This window comes from Citrus clementina, unplaced genomic scaffold (assembly GCF_000493195.1).
Source record: "Citrus clementina cultivar Clemenules unplaced genomic scaffold, Citrus_clementina_v1.0 scaffold_7, whole genome shotgun sequence".
In the NCBI taxonomy this organism is placed as follows: domain Eukaryota; kingdom Viridiplantae; phylum Streptophyta; class Magnoliopsida; order Sapindales; family Rutaceae; genus Citrus; species Citrus x clementina.
Window position 1 is genome coordinate 452,107 of NW_006262075.1, and position 21,066 is coordinate 473,172.

Sequence of the window (21,066 nt, forward strand, 5' to 3'; positions counted from 1 at the left end):
TTAACTATTTCATTGCACACTTTATTTAAAACGTACATTTTGCAATTCATTGGGACATGATAGCTTTAAACATAATCAAATTAGATGGTCACCTAAGGCCTCATATGTTAGAAAACCACGATTGTGGTTACATAAGCCCTCGTACGTTAGGAACACTTTTTTTTTTGTATTTTCTTGACATACTCAAAGTAATAGATTTTTTAAAGTTAGTTATAGTAGTAAAGCCTATTTTTGGGCCTTTCTTTAATTAATAATTATCCAACAACTAAGAATTTTTATACAAATCCTATATTTGATAACGATAATGTTAAAGAACTATAATTAATAGTATTGTCTAATCATTAATTCAATATTAGCTTTTTCAAAAAAAAATTTAATTATTTATATATTTTAAAAAACTTAATTATTCAAATTATAAAATTTCTTGCTTTATTCTCTGTAAAGAAAATTATTATATTTTTTGGCTCACTTTTGAATACATACATATATATATATATATAGTTTTAAAGGAAGTTCTTGACTATACTTTTTTTAAAAAAAATTTCTTACTATCTTGTTGATTGTTGATATTTAAGATATAGTTAAAAATTGATTGAATTTTGAACTCTTTTATATTTTTTGTGTGCCAAAGTTGCTGAATGTAAGGAGTTCTCGTAAAAAGATTTCGTCTAAGGCCTCCAATATTCTAGAGTCGGCTCTACACTGGGAACCCGTGGCATTATTCAAATTTATACTTTCATAGCTTTTCTCTCATTGGCTAATTAACACTTCATGGGTTTGTAATTAGTTTATACATATATAGACCCCAGATGTTCTATACATATTTGCACTGCCAGCGACGAAAAAAGTGACCAAATGATGATGAATCCGGTACCATTGGACTCAAATTTCACGATCTACGCAACGATACTAATTTTTAAGACAAAAAGAAATGGATGGCAGCGCAAATTCCACCCCAAAGATGGCAGTAACGTCCCGTTGCAAATTAACAAAGAATTAGTGAGAGATGCACCGCCAATCTACTACCTCCTCCATCAAACCTGCTGTTAGAACCAACTGCATTCGACTGAGGATTTTGGCATATGGCATATCGAAAGTACCACTTTCCTATTGGATTTCTATATGAAGCTTTCAATTAGTTGGGGACTTTTCGTAAACAACAGAAGAAGAGAAAGACTCTTTTCAGTTTCCACCGTTCAGGATTTTGGAATCACTTTTGAGTTGGCAGCAGCCCAATAGTGTAATTTGTTTTCTTATTAATCATTTCATGGAATTATGTAATAAAACAAATTGTTAATGTAACCTGATCCCGCCAACGGCCAATCCAAGGAGAGAATCCATTTCATCAAAAGATCAGTTGCGAGATTTAGGATTTGCTTAAACATTTTAAACATGAAGGAAAAGGCCCAGGATTGTTAAATCACAACATTGCATTCGAGTTCGATTGGCATCTTCATCCTCTTAATTTACAATCAAATATTCACAAACTTGAAACTAATGAGTAACCGAACATCTCCCTCTGAAAAAGTTATTCATAAGAAAAAGTAAAAGAAGAACACACACGTCACTAAACACTAATGGAGGCCTCAGCAAGCAAGCAAGCAAGCAAGCGGGCCATCGGACGGGATCATCATCAGGAGATACACCTCATGGAGTAAATAGATAACGCTGGCGAGTCCACTGCGGGCGCACCGTAGACTCTGCGGTGATCACTCTCCAAACCATAATCCATCATCGGACGGTACTCCAAATCCTCATCGTGATCCATCACAAATTCTGGAATCTCGACCTCGTGCCTCCTCACGTGCTCCCACAAGTAATCAAGCCTGTTCACATACCTCAGCTTCCCGTACAACCTAATACCACACCACCACCACCACCACAAACCATAACTAACTCCTTTCGCTTTCAGAACTAACCACAAAAATTAACATACATTCGTTTAAATCAATTAAAACAGAAACATATTTTAATTTTAATCTAATTTAAAAGCCTACAAATGTCATCTCTCTCTCTCTCTCTCTCTCTCAACTCTTATATAAGTTTTTCAATTCACTAACATATGATGATCCAAGACCAAGACTTAATTAAACAAAAAGTAACAAAAGTCAAATACAAAAGGTTAAAACAGTAATAAAAGTTAAAGAATGGTAAAAGAGAAACGTACCCGCCGACTCCGTTGAAGAAAAGGCGGCCAAAGGTGGCAAGAAAGAGACGAGCCTGCAAGCCGGGATGAACAAAATAAACGGCCTGGAGATTTTCCTTGACATTGGCGGGAATAGCATCATAAATTGATCGAAGGGCCGAGATTCCAGCAAAGTTCTCGCTTCTCTGCACTCCTGTGTGAACGTACAACACCGTAAACGCCTTCTTCCCCAATCTTGGATACACCCTCTCCGCCAAATACCTCTTCAGCACTTCAACGCTCAGAAGCCGCGCTAATAATTAATAAATAACACCAAACACAAAATCAACAAACATCAAATGAAAAAAAATAAAAAAAGTTTAATGAGGAAGAAGGAGAAGAATACAGAGACATTATCATTATTTATTACCGGGAAAGAATTTTCCTATGATACGAAGAATCTTGCGGCCTTGTTTGTCACGTCCATGAATCTTGAAAATTTCAAGCCTGTCGATGAGCTCTTCTTGTTCGGATTCTGATACAACTTGGGAACACATGATGCTTGAGTTATTTGTTATATCTATCAATTAATTAAATGAGTCGCAGTTCCTTTTTTTGATTGATTTTCAGTGAAAAAAATGGGGAAGCCGGGGGAGTTGATAACTAATAATAACTTTTTAAAAGAAATAATAATACAGTAGATGTGGACAAAAGTAATTATTGGATTGGGATTGAATTGAGAGAAAGGGCACAGTGCAGCGGATATTCTATGGCATCTTCCTTTTTATCTTATTTTATTTTATTTTATTTCTCAATCAGACAACATACGTGGTTCACTGTCGTTTAGCGTTCGTTCCGCTCTTCTCAGTCCCCTCGCTTCATCTTGATCGTCCATTTTTTCAAACTGCGACCAACTGGAAACGTGTATGTGTAAACAAAATCGTTATCTTAATAACACCTTCCCCTTTTCATATTTTAAGATGCTATTGTTAGCTAAGATTTTGAATAAATAAAGTGAAAAAAAGAAGAAGTTGAAAAGTTAAACCCAGATTGGAAGAATTCTATGGGTGGATATAGAGTTGGATAATGAAGACTAATGAAAACTCAAAGAGAAAGATTTTTGAATAAATAAATAGGTAAAAGTTTGTTTTATCCTTATATTTTAATATTAATATTTATTTAATTTTTATATTTTAAAAAATGTCTTAAAATATTTTTATTCTTAAATTATTAACATCTTTATTATTACTTTTTATTTTTTTACTTATTTTTACAATATTACTCTCTTATAATAATATTTCTTTTTATAAAATTAATAAAAAAAATTAAATTATCAATTTACTCAAAAATAAAATAAAAACAAAAAATATATAAATTAATTTTTGTAAAAACTTACATGTGTCCAAAAAAAATTTATTGTAAAAATAATTAAATTACCTTTTTTTTGGACATTAGTAATAAAAAAATTAATATATTAATTCCTCAGTAATGTGTTACAAAAAAGTAACATACATTAATTTTATTTTTATTTTATTTTTTTAGATTAAATTGATAATTTTTTTTTATTAATGTCTAAAAAAATATTGTAAGAAAATAATATTATAAAAATTAAACTAAAAATAACAAAAAATAAGAGAAAATGTGCTAATAATATAATGTCATGAATGTTTTGAGATATTTTAAAAAATATAAAAATTAAACGAACACTAACCTTAAAATATAAGAACTAATCGAAATTTTACCCTAAATAAATGATATGTTTACTTGGTTGTCCAACAATATCATGCCAACGGTGCGACAAGTGTGAGCCTAAGCCTTGCGTCCAGAAACTTGATGATCTGGCCTACTGACTACAGCCAACCATAAATGTGTGTGGGCCCGGACTCCAATCCTTGCTACACGTTAAATGTTGAGTAAAGACTTTTAACACCCTTTCTAATAGACTAATACCCTCCTTTGAATTTATTTCTTAAAGTACTCTTGATTGATCCCACAGCATGGAATTAAAATGTGTCAACGGCAGCAGATTACTGTTTCCCCACAGAAGTCCTTGAAGAAAAAGCAAAGCAAATTCAGAGTCATTTTAAAGCCAATGTAGATTGATATGGTTATTTTATATACACAATAATGTATATGGATATATTTCACAAAATCAAAGTAATTGATAGTTGTTGGATCATCGTCCCATTCAGACATTACATTTAAATTAATGTCAACCGTATACATACAGATGGTGACAATCTGATGTCAACTGTGTACATACAGATGGTGACAAAATTGCTCCACATTGCCTACTTTTATCCAGGCCAGACATATATAAAAATAAAATTACAGAAGGAAATACATGTTTGCTCAACATTAATATTAACCTATATTCATATAGAATGTACATGGACTAGCAGTATACCAGAATTGTTTAACTGGGCTGACTCATTTCTGGAAAGCCAGATGCCTTGGCGAGGTCTGACAGGTCTTGCTCTCCACTGAGAACCTACAATAAAAACCTTTAGTGGATGAGAATGAAGTCAAAATGTTCAGTTACAAAAGAAGGATCAAGTATGGTGACATAAATTAGAGAATGAATTTCCCAATGCTTGGTACAAAGAAAACTCATAGGCTAAAACAAACAATATTCTCACCTGACCATTAATCACCCATGTCGGGAAACCTTCAATCTTAGCATCTGAACATGCCTTGGCTATCTTAGTTCCTTTCCTGTAACCATCAGGGAAGCACTCCACATAGTTCAGCTGCTTCACTGCCTCGCTTCCAAACATCTGCATTGATGTCAAAATGCAAATAATGTACACACATATGCTCAAGGATGGAAAGACAGGTTTATGGAAAACAAAGCTGACAGATGCTTACATACAAATTCAAATTACTGATAGCTGTCAATAGCAGGGAGGCCAGAGGCATGAATGACCAAATGAAAAGAAATAAGGCCATGGTAGCTAGGTTTTCAATTTTATATTCACTAATCAGTATGAACTTGTCGTCATACTGAATTAAGCAGTGATTTTAACTGACTCTTAATGAAATACAAAATGACTGGTCAGGAGAGTACAATTCTTGGACGGTAAACATACCATTGATGATTATATCGTAAAGCTTTTTTCTCTTTTTGGTGATAAGAAATTAAGAAAATTTTATTAATATAAGCATTGACATCTTAAAGCTTGAAAATTAACTTCAGCATTCCTGACTTGTTGATCACCCTACAGACAAGGCTGAACAACAAGAGATAAAAAGCTCATGTCTATTTTCATTCAGAAATTGTATGTTAGAGATTGATGAAGCACCTGTTTTTGTTCTAAACAATGTGAACACCAGAAAGCCCCATACATTTTAGCTCCTATGGCATGCAAGTGTTTCGCAAGAGATAGAGCGAAAGGACTTGATGACGTTGTTATCTCAGTTTCAAAGAAAGGCAGGTTCGCTTCAGCCACGCTGTGAGTGAAGAACAGAAAAGAAAAATAGAATTAGGGGCAAATATTCTGACCCAAATTAAAAGATTGAGAAAATAAAAGTTAAAGAGATATCTGAGCATGCGTCTTTGTTGCAATCTAACATACTATAAAATTAGGGCCAAAAGACCATGTAGATACCCTGTATCTGCTATGTTGATAAGCCCAATAAGTTTACCATGGAGGACTGAAATTATCACATTCAGTCAAGCATTAGGCCAGATATCATGGGAAAGAGAAATGTAAACAGATGCTTTTCTCAATATGCAGAGGATTAAAATATTTATGCGAATAGAACACGACAGCAGGTGTGTCTGAAAGATGAAATGATTTGTGCATAAATTTGTTTACCTTGATGATAGAGGTTGAATAGAACTGTATGAGGTGCTAAGAGCAGCAACCACCAAGCTCGCTATACATAGCTGTACACCCAACACCTTCTGTATCTCTTCCACACTGAACTCCTACACAAAAGACAACCTGTAATGATAATTTATGGACTCAACAACATCAACACTCAGTAACGAATCAGCAATGAAATGAGAAAAGTTTTGACATAAGAAACACACCTTTAGAGAAATGAAAAACAAGCTGAATGACAATAAAGCTGACGTTAGACAGTATGAACATGTTGCTCCAGAAAAAATTGTGCTTAGAATGTACAAAAAGTATGCACTAGCAGCGGCCATAGAGGTAGAGCTCCCAAGTAAAATCAAACGACCATAAGATTCATTGATTCCAACCGGAAAACTCTTTCTTGCCAACAGTAAACCAAGCACTGCAACTAACCCGTATGCAAACATTCCAATAAATGGAAGGGGAACACCTAGCAAGTCCAAACAAAACTTTATATGTACACATAACTAAAATGCATTTCCAAATATGTAACTTGCAATGGTCATAACTAAGAAAAATTCAATGGCAGGAAAATAGCATTACGCATAAACAAGTCTAGTGGAAAAAGTTTCTAAAAGAATGCTTTTCGTTTCGGCTCTGTTGGTAAAACCGTAGTCAAGATCACTTTCAAAGAAACTTTCGGGGAGAAAGAGGTATCAGCTGAAAATACATTAGTTTCTTTCTACGAAGGCACTCCCATTCCAATAAGCACCTAAAGAATTAAATTTAAATTTATGTAAACAGCTTGTTTTATGAGGTTCTTCGCTTGAATTAAATTTGCTTATCAATCAAAAAAGAAAAAAAAAATAGAATGCTTGCTTAATGCTAATGATAAAAGTTTTAAATCAAAACAAAGCCACAAAGACAAAGCAAAAGGGAAAATTATAACTACTACCGAAAACGACGGCGTAGTCACTATTAAGGACGTCGCCGCAAGAGGCACCACCAATTGGACAAAAGGCATCAGAATTGGTGAGCTTGAGATAAGACAAGTAGGTGGTTTCTAGAAACCCAACGCCCCCGATTCCTGCACACCAGCCGTATGGCGAAAAGCCCGAAGTCGAAGAAGGAGACGGTGTCGTTCGGAGGTCTGAGTCTGAGTCGGAATCTCGACTTTGGCGAGAAGACAGGCACTTCACGGGAAGCACTGACAATCTCGTGCGATGAGGAAGAGAAGGAAGAGATGATATCGATGATATGCCGCTGCCGCCGCGGAAGCAGCTGGCCATTGTTCTAACTGATGAGATAGATCGATTGATTCCCGTCTTGTCTTTTTTGGAATCACTAACAACCACAGCCCAAGCCCAAATCCAAGCCCAAGCCCAATTTTAATTCTAAGATTTCTAATGGTTTTACTACCACCCCTTCATTATTCTTTTAATACCCCACTGTTTCTTGCAACTGCAAATTACTACCACCCCTTCATTATATATATGAGGGAGGTGACATGCTACCATACAAACAAACAAATTGGCCACCATGCCAGCAAAAATTTCGTGCTTATCAATTAATTAGCTTAATCTTTAGGAACAATCTATTTTTCTAATAATTGTTTAAACTTTGTGTACCGTATGTATATTGGATGATTGACATAAAAATACAAATTCATATTTTGAAATATGTAATATTACTTTTTAATAATAAATAAATAAATAAAAAGGTGCAGGGAGAGGTAGCAGGGAGCCGTTTCAGGATTGAATCAGAGTCGGAGTTATCCAAAATCGATAACAAATGTTTGCGTGCCAAATCCCATGCTAACTTGTCCTTGTCCTCTTTTTGTATTTATCCCAACCCCCCTAACCCACAACTAGATACAGATGTGGATGAGCATCAAGTGAGAAACTGCAGCGAAGTGATGTGGCAGCCATGCATGCTCCTTCGTTAAATAATCACCACATCGTATCACAACTATTCCCCCATCGCACACAAACCATTCGAAATTCTTCTGACAGTTTAGAATTTAATTTATTACGAGTTAAAGCAGAAGGAGAAGAACCATGGAAGCAACCTCATTGATTTCTTTGTCTAGCTTTGCTGCTGGTGCTTCTTCACTTCCTCCAGTTCTCTGTCCTCATGGTAACAATCGGAGGTTAGTTAGCTTGTTCTCACATCTTTTGATTTCAGTTCCTTTTATAAATCTCAAATTTTAATGTTTAGACCCATTACTCGTAGGGGTTTGCTGTCATTAACTGTAGATCAACAGAGATGTGACAACATCGGCTTCATCAGTAGCAAGATTTTGAGCTTCTGGTACTTTTTTCTTCTTTTCTTTTTTTGGGGTCTCCACCTTTTTTTTTTTTTTTTGGGTGAATTGATGTTTCGGCAACATTTTGGTGCACGTATTTATTTTTTATTTTTCCCAAAAAAAAACTATTTGATTAACAATCTATATATATATATAGCCCAAAAGCCAGTCTCAGAGGAAATTTGGAGGCTGTTGGAGTTCCAACTTCGGTGCCCGTAAGAGTGGCACATGAGCTGCTTCAAGCTGGGCACCGTTACTTGGATGTCAGGTAACGCAAAAACTTCATATTGTTCATATTTAGCTACTGTAAATGTTTTTGGTTTGTGATAGAAAGTTGAAAAAAAAAAAAAAAAAAAAGGAACTAACTTTTTGAATGTTTCACGATCATTCTTTTGTTTAATATAACGGTCGGTCTTTTGTTTGATATAACGTTTTGGTGATTCTGTAGAACTCCTGAAGAGTTCAGTGCTGGACATGCCACTGGAGCCATTAATGTGCCTTACATGTACAGAGTTGGTTCAGGTTTCCATCATTCATTCTGTTGAAATTTATATCCGAAACCATGGCAAAAAAAAAAAAAAAAAAAAAAAACTCAAGAGCACTTTAGTTTTATTTTCCAACTTGTTTCTGGATTCATATATAAGACATGGTTTCTTTTCTTTTGTAAATTTATGTAGGGATGACAAAGAACCTGAAATTTGTGGAGGAAGTATCGACTCGTTTTCGAAAACATGATGAAATAATTGTTGTAAGTCCCTGTATCTAATAATCTTGTAAATCTTTTATTAGCTTCAAAGGATCAATAACTAATTTGCTTCGCAATGTAAGATAATAATTTAAATCTTGGTTGTACAGGGTTGCCAGAGTGGGAAAAGGTCTATGATGGCAGCTACAGATCTTTTAAATGCAGTAAGCACACATGCAAACTACCCTTCAAAACCTTTAACTTGGTTTCTAAGCAATCAGCTTCTTACAGAGGAGAAGTTAAAATCCTAGTTTGTTGTAGTATTAACATCAAGTACAAGTAGGTTTCTTGTTGTACTTCTTAAAACTCAATTCAGAAAGGTTCCTCCTGTCCTATGTGAATGGGCATTTTTCAAGATAAATAAGTTGCTTTTCTTTCAATCTATGCCCCATATATATATATATATTATTTGGGGCTCCCTTTGTATAATCGAGTTGTTGAATCTTATTAGAATTCACTATTTTCTTCAGGGTTTTGCCGGCATTACGGATATTGCTGGTGGATTCGCCGCCTGGAGGCAGAATGGACTCCCAACAGAACCTTAACGCTTTCATTCTGCAGCCGGGAAGCTACATAATAAAATCTATGTTCTGTTGTGTAAAGCCGGGAAGCTTCTCGCCAACTGCGGTCCTTACAAATCCTGCTAGGAATAACAAGTATATAGATATGTGTAAATGAGGATGAAATCTATCAAAAGGCTGCACATAATTTGTGTAAATCAGAAAATAATAAATAAATTAAACAGATTGTCAACTTGATAAAACATTCTCCTCTTCCTTTAGTTTAATGGTTGTGCAATTTGTTAGGTATCCCATTTTTTAATATTCAATGTTGGATTCCGATTTTATCTTACCGGCACAAGTATCAAACCAATTTTTAATTTTAAATACACGCGTCAATGCCAAGATCAGTCTTTGCTGATAGATAAACAAACTATGCCTTATTTGGAATTGAGATTCGATCGTTATAACAGTAAAGTGTTTGGTGAATAAATGGCTGTAACTTAAAAATTGAGTTGATTTTATTTTATGTTATTTAATAATTTTATCAAAATTAGCATTTACTATATACGATTAACTTTTATTTTATATTTACAGTTTTTTTTATAACAACTGTTACTTGAAAGTTATAGTATTTCAATACTAAACAGGACCTGTATCAATTATGAAGTTGGCTTTTTCATGATTTAATTCATTAAAAATTATCAGAAATAATTAAAATCAATTAAATAATAAGGAAAACTACAAAGAAATTGAAGGAAAATAGAATGAATTATTAAATTGTATTAAATCATACAATTTTATAATGTTAATTGATTATTTTGTTCTTTTTCTCTTAAGATATATAATTTTACAATTAATACTATTTTCTTTTTGTTTAAATAGTATCATTAAAATAATAATACTCAGTAACAGTAAAATTGAAAAGTAAAAACTCCTCGACTTTTTGTTAGACAAAAAATAAAATATATTTTAAAATATTTCAGAGGTAATAAAATTAATTAATATATTTATGATATATATAATTAAATTTAATATAATCACTATTTACATAATAATTTTTTTAAATATATATATACACACACATACATATCTCATAGTGTGCTTTTATTGTTGTGTGACTATCACAACATGTCTGATATATTTTAAAATTTCACAAAGCCGAAAGAGCCAAGTGACGAAATGATCAATGTTGTTGGCTAGGTCCACAAATTCTTTTCTTGCAACGTACGAGCTCAGCAATCGACAAAGTCAAATTCCTAACCACCAAACAGTGGCCCTCATTAATCAGTAGAATTAAATTTTCTGTTTTTTTTTTTTTTTTAATTTTTGGTTATGCTGTGCAAATGGAATGCTTGAACCACATACAACCAGCGCCAAGTAATTCACCCTGCCACGTTCTAACTTCTGACAATATTTATTGGCAAAGGAAGGAGCGGTGATCTCTCACTCACAAAGCAAACATGGAGAGCATACCTCTATCTTTACGCGTCATCTTCCTGTTACTTCATTTTCCCAGTAAATTAAGATGAAATAAAATCCCAAGCAGACTCGGCCCAGAAAGAAAGCAAAACTCAAGAAAAAAAGAAAAATGGGGACGTCCAGTAACTGGTTCAATGTACTTAGAAGAAAGTTTCACCGGAAATCTCGTAGACACATTACTATTCGCCATAGCCCCACTCCCAGCCAAGAAGCAACCATTAGAGAAGTCCCAGAAGAAGCAGCCAATTGTATAGAGAACAATACCTTCGTTTCCTCAACACTACTGCCTCTGAAGAAAGAATTAGCCAAAGAAGATTCAGCAGCCATCAAAATCCAAGCAATTTTTCGGGCTCATCTGGTATGTTATCCAAGCCATTACGCTTCTACCTTTTAAGAACCTCGGGTTGATCAAATGAACTAATAGTCTAATTTTTGTGTTTTGGTGATGTGCAAAAATTTATTTAGGCAAGAAGGGCATTTAAAGCTCTTAGGAGTCTGGTTAAGCTGCAAGCGTTGGTACGTGGGGTATGTGTGAGAAGACAATCACGCGTAGCCATGCACGCAATGCATGCACTTGTTCGGTTGCAGGTCAGGGTCCGCGCTCGGCAGCTATTAAGCAGGTGCAGTAATGACTGAGGCAGCATATCTCGACCATAATTGCTGTTCCTAAAATTACAAAGATTTGCTTTCTTGTCTTTCCTGTGGTTAACAATAACGTGGCGAAGTATTTCATTGAACGGTGTACTACATATTCGATTAATAGCCAAATACTTAAAAAAGAAAAAAAGAAAGAAAAACACACACACACTCCTTCTAGCAGTGAAAATCTAATCGTTTTAAGGCAAGCATCTCAGCTAGAGCTATGATAATAACATAGTATCCTTAGTTACTAAACTTCTACCTAAGAATGAGAAGTGCAACTGAATTTAATAGAAAAGAGCATTAGCAATGGCTAATTCTTCACTACATAATGGTCGCAACAAAGGTTAATGTCTATTAATCATCAGTCATTAACAGTGAGAGATGAGCACACCTACAACAAAATGGCGACTGGAAGCACTACCAAGTTTTCCAACCTAAATCACATAGTACACATTGCAAGCACTAGAAGGCCAGCATTGCATGCACTGGACAGTTGGGTGAACGAAAGGACAGCGTACATGGATGAAAAAGCACGCACAAGAGAGATATAACTGCTAATTATTAGGAGTTAAAATGCTATAACTGGGTAGACTAGCTATTGACTATACACTTGAAAAGGCAAGTATAAATTTTACAAGGTGATTAGTTCACACATGTTATCAACAGCATTTTCTCCTCACAACTTCAGTGAAGGCCCCTTCTGAGTGATGAGAAAAAGCTGCCACCTGATTTATTGCTGTGATTATGTTCCCCTTCACTAGCAACCTGTTTTAAAGTTCACCATTGTTCATATCTAGAATATTAATCCATAAAAAGAAAAAATAATAAATGTTTGTATGTAGATTGTATATTTGTATTAATCAAATTTGGACTCAGCCAATAAAGTACCTCCTTCATCATCTGCTTAAGGATATCCGTGATTTGTGAGAAGTTGGGTCTTTGAGTAGGGTCATGCTGCCAGCATCTCTCAAGCAGTTCTGCAAGTCTTGGGTGAGCGTGCTTCGGGATTGTAGGGCGTAGACTCTGACAACAATGACATTAAGGAATGACTGAAACTCTTCTCTTTACTTTTTCTTGTTTATCCTTTGTACATTTATTTTCATTTTCCAATTTTTGGGTGGAAGATGAGGGTTATGGGAGAGAGGCATGGAGATGCAAGTGACATGTTATAAACTAGAGGGGGAAAATAATTGCAGCTTTATGTTAAAATGATAGAATGGATGGATACCTTCTGCACTACACCAACTGCTGCTTGTAATGGGGTCAAGCCCGCGTATGGGAGCTGGTATTTGTTCAGGGGGGAAAAAATTAAATAAGAGGGCAGGAATTTGTATTTTGTACATTCATATGCTAACTAAAAAACGGGAGCAAAAAGAAAAAGCAATTTACTGCAAAACACATATTCAATTCTCTCAAATAAATGACTTGCCTCGCCAGTTAGAAGTTCCCACAGTGCTATTCCAAAACTGAAAACATCTGCCTTGTAGTCATATGGCTTATGTTCAATCACCTTCATTCACCAAGACACTGTTAAGGAAATTCCAAGGAGCAATCTGCTCTATCAGAATGTAGAAATCACATTAAATTTCCTAGAACAACGAATAAATTTAAGCAACCATGCAAAATTTTTTACATATTAGTAAAAAAGAGAGTAAACCTTAAAGAGTACAGTCACTGTTCCAAAATGGCAGTGTATACATCCATTGAGTATGAACATTAAAACAGCAGGAGGTGAACTAAAGGAAGAATTTGAATATAAGGACCAGAAAAACAATAATCTTGACAAAGCCTTAGAATCAGTGATTGTGGAAAGAATGATTTTAAATACAACCAGATAGTGAAGCAAAAGTTTCCTAACGAAATTGAAATAAACCGCTAATACTCATACCAAAGAAAAATAATACGTAACAGTGCAAACAGTATTCAATCAAACCAAGGCAATCAGAAAGTTAATGGCAATGTCACAAGGCATAACAAAATATACACAGTCCTCAAGCATCTTAGGGTACATGAAAACTAAACATCAAACAGGATCTAATAAAAGCTTCAAAAAGAAAAGCAAGGGAGATCTGATGTCCCATTTATATTGCAAATTGCAGTCATGCAAATAATGCTAAAAAAAAAAAGTAAATTCAACCTCAGGAGCCATCCAGCGGTATGTTCCAGTTTCAGCTGTCATCACACCAGACTGAGCCTGCACTCTTGCAACTCCAAAATCAGCAACCTTGACAACCTGTCCAGCAAGGATAAGGATGTACTTGTTAAGTTGTTTATACTTATAAATACTCTTAAAAAAAATATTGTTCGAGTTTAATCTAAATAAATTTCCAGAGAGAACGAATGAAAATATGACAGTTCTTGAATCTGAGATTCACATTGACATTTAAGAACATATTAAAAGCTGATAAAAAATCAGTGTTGACCAGGCTCAGAACATCCTCTTACTCCATTTTCATCCATCAGAAGATTGGCAGTTTTCAGGTCCCTGTGGATTATGTTATTCTGGTGCAAATAATTCATTCCCTTGGAAACGTCAATTGCTACTTTGAGTAGAGAAGTAAGCTGAAAAACACCCTTTTGTTTATGCAGAAAATCATAAATGCTTCCTCTAGCCATGAACTCTGATAAGGCACAAGTAAAACCACCAAAAAGTGATAATCAGCGAGGATTAAAATGTCAAATCATCCTACAAATATAAACTCAAAATGCAAGGTGCAAGGTGTTACTTCTGTAAAAATTTCAAATTTAGCTACTGCATTGAATGTTCTAGTAACATAAAAGCCAGAAATGCCAGAAACTTCAAATAATTAGTCATAATATTTATTCTTGAGTTTCTAGGAACAACTACAAAAAATATTCACAATGATTTACCAGTCACAATGCACAGATTTGGAGGTCTTGTACATGCACCTATGAATTGCACTACATTCTTATGTCGAATCTTCCTGCAAACCAGGCAAAGTTTCAAGAGGGAGAAGCAGTGTTATGAGAATGATGCAAGCCAGGGACGAGATTTATTTCATGCAGAGCGATGTGTGCAGAATCTATAATTTACTAAAGAAGCAGCTTAATGCTTTAGAAAGAGAAACCTCATTATGTAGAATGCATAATATCAAAATCGATAAAGAAGGGTTAACTAGTGCCATTCAATACTAGAAGCATATATGTTAACAAACCTCATTATGTAAACCTCCTGTGAAAACTCTTTTAGCATCTCTGTATTGACACGCTCAGGCTTCAAAACTTTGATAGCCACTTCCTGACTACAGTATGTGCCTTTGTATCTGAAATTCAAAAGACATTATAAATTTTGATTCTGTACACACAAAGAAAGAAGTTAGTAGGCAAACTTACAGATCACCATATGACCCGGATGCAACTTTGCATTCAATTTTCAGCTGCTTGGCATCAATTTCCCAGACATCAGTTCCATCAGTGGGTATCTCTATGCAATTGGGAGAGGATTCAATCAATAGTTTGCTATGCATGGGGACACCCAAAGTGGGTTGCCGTTTGGAACAGGATTGGTCCTGCATTGCAATTAAAAACTATCAAAATAAACAGAAAGTAAGGTGCTACAGGTTGAATAGTCAAACAGCATTTTCAATGTGTATTGGTAACATTGGATTGTTGCAACCAAAACGCTGCATGTATCTAATAAGATCTAAAGATGTAATGAAAATAGTGATGTAGACAACTAATACCTTTGATTTTAAGATTTCCTTTGCCAGCACATTTTTGAGATCCTCAGTTTCCTAAAGAGTTTCCAACATACAAGTATGTCAAGTGGCAAAAATTGATTTAAGCAATAGAAAAGGTCTAGATCAGTCATAAAATTGGCATGCTAATGGGGAAGTTTTGTATGATACATAAAAGATGAAATGGAAGCAAAAAATAGGTTAAATATCAAACATGCAAGAAAATGCTATGAGAAGTAAGTTTTCAGATCATACATCATATGGCCAACCATCAACAACAAAGACATCAAGAGAGAACCCATCAACAGTGGAGAAAGCATGAGCTTCTTGAATGTTCAGCCCAATCTCACCAAGTAAGGAAGTCAACTGCACAATTAATCACTTATCAATAATCAAGTGCATGGGGTGTAAGAAAGCAAGAGATTGAGAAAAAGAGTATACATGAATCTGGCATATATTTGCTGGAAACTTTAAATCTTCAAATACTATAAATTTCAAAATTCATGCACTTTATAATGAGTGGAATCAATGAGAACTTTGAAGGTAACCCACCCAGAACTGTCCCCCAAATATACCTTGTACAAAGAAAACCCGTCAGTGTCAGCTACCTGATTATATGAAGTTCATAGCATAAAAACCTCTCCAACTTTCATCGAAACCCAACAAACCATATCCATGTTTATTTTGGCTCATACATAAGCTCTTCAAACCTTGAATGCTAAATCAGATAATGCTATTTATTGGGATATCCTCAAAGAGTCTAGCAAATGAGTAATAAGAGCATCATATCAGTTTCTTCTTACTCGACAACCATGTAGGGAAAAAAACAATTCTTTTATTTACAAAGGTATGAGAAAGCAAAAGCCGACAGTGTTCAGTTCAGTAAAATATCGCATTTGAACACACAGAAATTAAAAGAGTTCCTTTCTAGTTTAACCAGTTTCAGATATCTCTCTGGTTCAGCCTATAGAATGCATAAATGCTTCTTCAACTAATTATGAGTTGAATATAAATTGATAATAGCAAAGATATCCAAAAAATAAAACATGTATCTGATGCAAGCAAGTAAAACAATTAGTAAAGCACCTGAGTAAGGAGTTTTGGCTTGTCAATGGTTGAAAAGGTAATCTCGTGCATAGGCCTAGAAGATAGCCGAATATGAATAAAACGGAGTAGGAGTTACAGAAACTAACATAAGATATATTGGAAAAATGATTGTTGTAGATACTAAATCAATGTGTTCATGAAATTAATAACAATCAAAAGTTAAAAATGGAAAAATTATCTCCTGTGATCATAAACCACTAAATTCTCACTTTTGTTTCCCCCTTTTCTTGCACAGGCAGTGGGAGTCATTTTGCTCAATAACACGTACTAGAGAAAGTGCAAAACAATTGGAAGTTCTTACCTAGACAAGGGTGTTGACAAATTCACTGTGTTGTCACCATCATCAGCATGATATCTATTGGCATAAAGTGAGAATGCTTCAAGACTAGGTGAACCAAAGGTAGGTGGTGGATGGACACTGAGAGACATAGAAAGCAAGTGTAAGTTAGTAACAGGCATTCAAGTCCAGAATTGCTAGGTACAAGGAAGATGAAAGAGGAAAACCAAAGACAGTGTTTATGATGTTGAAAATGTTGAATGAAAATCATGAATATCATCGTGTTAGTACCAAAGCAACGAGCCATACCCCTCTTTGATTGGAAAATAAGAACTTTGTGCATCTTCTCTCATTGAACTATCTGGATAGTCAGGATCAACAAAATGACCAGTGGTGACAGAATAAACCTGCAAAAGAAAAGAAACACAAAAAAGAAACTTGTGATTGCCAGAATTCGAGTAATTTCTTTCAGGACAGAGTCGAAACTTCTATTCGCTCTGTGCACAGGCAAACCTAAATAATATCTGCATTATGCACTCATCATAGTCCAAGTGCATCTCACAGAACTGAAATTAGATTAAATTACCACTAATGTTGTTCCCTACTGTCACTAGGCAGCATCTAAATTCTAAACAAACAGTCATCAATAAATCCGCACGTATATTTTACCTGCACAAGACGAACTTCAAAAGCAGGCTGATTCGCAGGGTCTTCAGCTAGCTCTAGTAATCTCTTGTGCGTCAACACATCTTCTGCTCTCTCAACATTCACATCCACAGCATAACTACACAACATGAATCACATGCTTCAGCAACTTACAACCTAGAAAATAATAAGCAATAAAAATAAAACAGTTTAACGACTTGTTAGGATGATTTCATTTTGAGTTTTCCAGAAAAAAAAGAAATAATTATAATAATAATAGTAGGAGTAGTAATTGAAGAATGACAATAATAGTAAAAGAATAGTTAAAAATAAAATGATCAGTTGAAATTAGAAAAAGAAAAAGACCAAAAAATAAAAAAGGTGTGAAGGAAAAGTAAAGAAGAGCAGAGTACCGAGCAGGAAGGCGATTGAAGTGAAGCCAGAGGTGATCATCAAAGCCAGGCAGATTAGCTTCATCGTAATTTAAGTCCTGAATCCGACGGAGTACTTCATTATAAACTTCAAATTTATGCCGGTGTTGTCTTGGATTCACTTGCGAGAGTGACTCCACAACTCTACTTCCACAGCTCTCCAATTCCTCTTCAATCGCCATTAAGCAAAACTAAACAAACAATTTCTTTAGTTTTTTTTCTTAAAAAAATATATACATATATATATATATATATGTGTGTGTGTGTGTGTGAATATATATATGAATATATATAAAAAAAATAAACTCACAACTTACAATCAAAATCAATTACTCAGCCAGCTCAGTCAGTATAAACAAACATGATGATGAAATGGATCAAAACAAAAGTGACGAGAGAAGAGAGAGGGTGTGTTTGTGGATTGTGAAAGTGAAGGGTTATGCCTTTTTCCTCTTTCTTTCTTTTATTATTATTATTATTTTTTTTGGGCCTCACACACCGGGCAGTAGGCAGGGCCGCGGGGGAGAGGAAGTGGAGTGGGGGAATAAGGCTTCGAGGATCTCCACGTCAGCAAGTGGGGTTCAGTATTAAAATTAGTGGGTCACGAGAAGTAATGCCTTTATTTGTTTGATTGGATAATAAATCTTTAAACTTCAAACAGGGCAAGCTAAGGAATATCAATTATCAAATTCTAATAATACATTAAAATTTTTTTTATCAAATTCTGTTTTATTAATTATTATTCTTTTGATTTTACACTTTCCCGGAACCTCGACATTTCCATGTTTTGGAGAGATGTTAAGTAAAAACGTTCAAGGTTGTACTAGACAATGTCAGTGGTTTGTTTGTTTGGCCCCTACCCTCTCATCTTCACAATTCACGTCACCATACTTAGCCAGATAGCCTGCCCCTTTCCTCCTACTCTTACGCTATGTGCGAATTTTTTATTATTTGTTTAATTCCATTATATATAACTTTCAATTAAAGAGTAATTATTTAGTGGGCGAATGATAAGGTTGTCAACGCAAGCAAATCTATTGGAATTTGCCAATCCTGATCTTATCTCAATTATCAATCGAGATAATATATATGTCTCGAATCCTCTTAAATTTTGATTAGGATCCCAGAATTTATTATCATAAGCTATAAATTCTGTCATAAATGATATATTATATGTCTGTGACCAATATGTCCTGTATCTTTTAATTTTCAAATAGATTTATCATAAATAAATGACCGACATATTAAATCTATATGATTCATCAAATTAACTTACTATATATTTCTTAAAACTCAAATTTTGAGACATTAGAAATCCTAATATGTGAGATCTCTCTCTCTCTCTCTTTGTAATGCTCAGAACCCATAGTCCGTTCTCATCTCATCCTCCCACAAGAAATGTGAATTCTGTACATGTCTTAATTCTCTCTCCATCCCCGTTAGAATTGCTTGAGGGGAAGGGATCCTTATTTCCGATTAATATCAAGGGATCCCCTAAAGTCTCTGATCCCTAAATAACTAATATTTTTTTAGTTTTTCAATATAAATTAATTATATTAACCTAAAAATGTATAAAATAAAATGAGAATGATTATAAATGGGTCTTATTTTATTTTACTCCATCAATTTTTTATTATATATAGTATTCAAATAATACTCTTCAATAAAAAATTCAAATAATGTGATTTTATACCCAACTTCTTATTCGGAAAAAGGATGAGGATAATTTTTTATTCAATTTCTTATCGAAGAAATGGACAAAAATGAAGTGGAATGCCCAGCCCTTCCCCTCCCCATTTTCTCATTTTAATTTTTATTTTATTTTTAAAATTATTAGTGAATAAATAATAAAAATTAAATTATAAAATATTAATTATTGGGGTAAATAACAAATACGAAAATATTTATATAAACTAACTAATATTTATATAAATATTAGTTAATATAAAGACTTTAATATAATTTAAATTTAACCACGACCCAAAGCTCACAACCCCACAATTTACAAATCAAATTCTAAGTCACTCTCTCACAGCCCTCAATCATCCTTTCCAAATGATTTGTGTTACAACCAGCACCCAGTTCGTCTTTATCTTATCATAGTCCAATAGCACGTCGCATTGTTGGTGACTAAGTAGCCCAACTTATCACCTCGTCAGCTAGTAGCCAAGCTCGCGGCCACCATAATTGGTAGCTAAGACGTATCATTGCTATCATAAAGTTGCATGTTCTATCATAAACAATACGTCATACACCTATGATGGACATGTCATATATCTTTCAATTAACAAATAGATATGTCACAAACTGTCATATCGGATTTATGTGATTCATGAAATCGACTTATCATATACTTTTGAATAGTCAAATTTCGAGATATTTAGAGTTTCAATATGTGAGATCTATGTTATTCCCTCCCCCCAAGCCCCCCAGTGCTCACAACCCACTCGTCGGTGTTATGTCATTCTCCCACAAGAAATCCCTATTCAAACTTAGTGTTGCATTCTTATCCATAATGAAATTTTTTTTGTTCATAGGAAGGGAAAGTGGTCCCTAGTCCCCTGTAGTTGGTGGATAGTGATATTGCATATTAATTTATTCGCAATGTGATAAATATGCAAATGAATTTTCAAAATCTAGGATGTAATTTTATATTTGTCTTTATTTTTGTATATATTGTATTTATTTTTTTCTATTGCAAAATATCCCAAGTTGTAACAAATCGAATACGACATTATTATTATTACCATACTACTCATTTTTTGCACGATCTCTTTCATATATGATTTCAAAATAGATAAACGAGGATGATTTTGATTTTCTTTTTTAAGTTTTTGTTATTCATCTTACAAATGGAGAATTTGATTTTCATATAATAAAGTTGGTTACTTTTCTGTTACTGAAGAATGGGGAATCTTAAAAAATGAGGATTTTAATATCTTATTTTCTAACCAAAAACAAAGAATCTTCATACATTTTTTTTTTCAATTACATTCAATTATGTAGAAAATAAAAAAAAAAATTGAGAGGCAAATTGGCAATGATGTATTGGAATTTTTTTAAAAAACTATAAAGATGTAGAGTAGTGCCACACTGCCACACATCCAAAAATTTTCATCCAAAATGTTACACATCCTAAATTTTTTATCCTATAAAATTATCTCAAATAATTTAGCATTCATCAATTGATTTATGAAAAAATATGATTCATTCACTTGAATCTTGTAAAGGATTACCAATCACAACACATCATTTGGGATGAAATTGAAATAAAAAAAATTTAAAATACCTATCATACTCAATGAG

General features: G+C 34.0%; 5 protein-coding genes across 10 annotated transcripts; 2 read left to right on the forward strand and 3 right to left on the reverse strand.

Annotated features, from left to right (window-relative positions):
* Positions 1-1,393: 1,393 nt before the first annotated feature.
* Positions 1,394-2,783, reverse strand: LOC18036610 (ganglioside-induced differentiation-associated protein 2). The gene is made up of 3 exons (XM_006425266.2): positions 2,556-2,783; positions 2,168-2,438; positions 1,394-1,856 (listed from the first exon to the last, which is right to left on the reverse strand). Exons 1-3 carry the CDS (start codon positions 2,680-2,682, stop codon positions 1,634-1,636), a joined length of 621 nt encoding a protein of 206 aa, XP_006425329.1. The 5' UTR covers positions 2,683-2,783; the 3' UTR covers positions 1,394-1,633.
* Positions 2,784-2,965: 182 nt separating this feature from the next.
* LOC18036573 (thiol-disulfide oxidoreductase LTO1) lies at positions 2,966-7,290 on the reverse strand. 3 transcript variants are annotated; one of them, XR_002904602.1, is made up of 8 exons: positions 6,884-7,290; positions 6,162-6,418; positions 5,944-6,056; positions 5,428-5,575; positions 4,765-4,902; positions 4,533-4,616; positions 3,868-4,174; positions 2,966-3,039 (listed from the first exon to the last, which is right to left on the reverse strand). XR_002904602.1 is itself a non-coding variant. In XM_006425267.2 (7 exons), exons 1-6 carry the CDS (start codon positions 7,215-7,217, stop codon positions 4,542-4,544), a joined length of 1,065 nt encoding a protein of 354 aa, XP_006425330.1. In that variant the 5' UTR covers positions 7,218-7,290; the 3' UTR covers positions 3,859-4,174; positions 4,533-4,541. The 3 variants fall into 3 exon arrangements, 2 of the variants coding, with proteins under 2 accessions (XP_006425330.1, XP_006425333.1); XM_006425267.2 differs by lacking the exon at positions 2,966-3,039 and having other exon boundaries at positions 3,859-4,174; XM_006425270.2 differs by lacking the exons at positions 2,966-3,039; positions 3,868-4,174 and having other exon boundaries at positions 4,277-4,616.
* A 521-nt stretch (positions 7,291-7,811) lies between these two features.
* On the forward strand, positions 7,812-9,830 carry LOC18036458 (thiosulfate sulfurtransferase 16, chloroplastic). 2 transcript variants are annotated; one of them, XM_006425274.2, is made up of 7 exons: positions 7,812-8,077; positions 8,161-8,238; positions 8,391-8,501; positions 8,682-8,755; positions 8,911-8,981; positions 9,089-9,142; positions 9,449-9,830. In XM_006425274.2, exons 1-7 carry the CDS (start codon positions 7,986-7,988, stop codon positions 9,521-9,523), a joined length of 555 nt encoding a protein of 184 aa, XP_006425337.1. In that variant the 5' UTR covers positions 7,812-7,985; the 3' UTR covers positions 9,524-9,830. The 2 variants fall into 2 exon arrangements, with proteins under 2 accessions (XP_006425337.1, XP_024036275.1); XM_024180507.1 differs by lacking the exon at positions 7,812-8,077 and having other exon boundaries at positions 8,682-8,738.
* A 1,046-nt stretch (positions 9,831-10,876) lies between these two features.
* LOC18037783 (protein IQ-DOMAIN 31) lies at positions 10,877-11,816 on the forward strand. The gene is made up of 2 exons (XM_006425275.2): positions 10,877-11,318; positions 11,426-11,816. The coding sequence occupies exons 1-2, from the start codon at positions 11,070-11,072 to the stop codon at positions 11,594-11,596; spliced, it is 420 nt and encodes a 139-aa protein (XP_006425338.2). The 5' UTR covers positions 10,877-11,069; the 3' UTR covers positions 11,597-11,816.
* An 86-nt stretch (positions 11,817-11,902) lies between these two features.
* On the reverse strand, positions 11,903-18,247 carry LOC18037648 (serine/threonine-protein kinase STY17). Of its 3 annotated transcripts, XM_006425277.2 has the most exons (17): positions 18,078-18,244; positions 17,743-17,951; positions 17,354-17,468; positions 16,994-17,091; positions 16,709-16,825; positions 16,387-16,441; positions 15,556-15,666; positions 15,307-15,357; positions 14,957-15,132; positions 14,779-14,886; positions 14,474-14,547; positions 14,048-14,223; positions 13,740-13,835; positions 13,032-13,112; positions 12,831-12,884; positions 12,491-12,625; positions 11,903-12,367 (listed from the first exon to the last, which is right to left on the reverse strand). In XM_006425277.2, the coding sequence occupies exons 2-17, from the start codon at positions 17,940-17,942 to the stop codon at positions 12,287-12,289; spliced, it is 1,728 nt and encodes a 575-aa protein (XP_006425340.1). In that variant the 5' UTR covers positions 17,943-17,951; positions 18,078-18,244; the 3' UTR covers positions 11,903-12,286. The 3 variants fall into 3 exon arrangements, with proteins under 3 accessions (XP_006425340.1, XP_024036273.1, XP_024036274.1); XM_024180505.1 differs by lacking the exon at positions 18,078-18,244 and having other exon boundaries at positions 17,354-17,506; positions 17,743-17,830; XM_024180506.1 differs by lacking the exons at positions 11,903-12,367; positions 12,491-12,625; positions 12,831-12,884 and having other exon boundaries at positions 13,038-13,129; positions 18,078-18,247.
* Between the last annotated feature and the right edge of the window lie 2,819 nt (positions 18,248-21,066).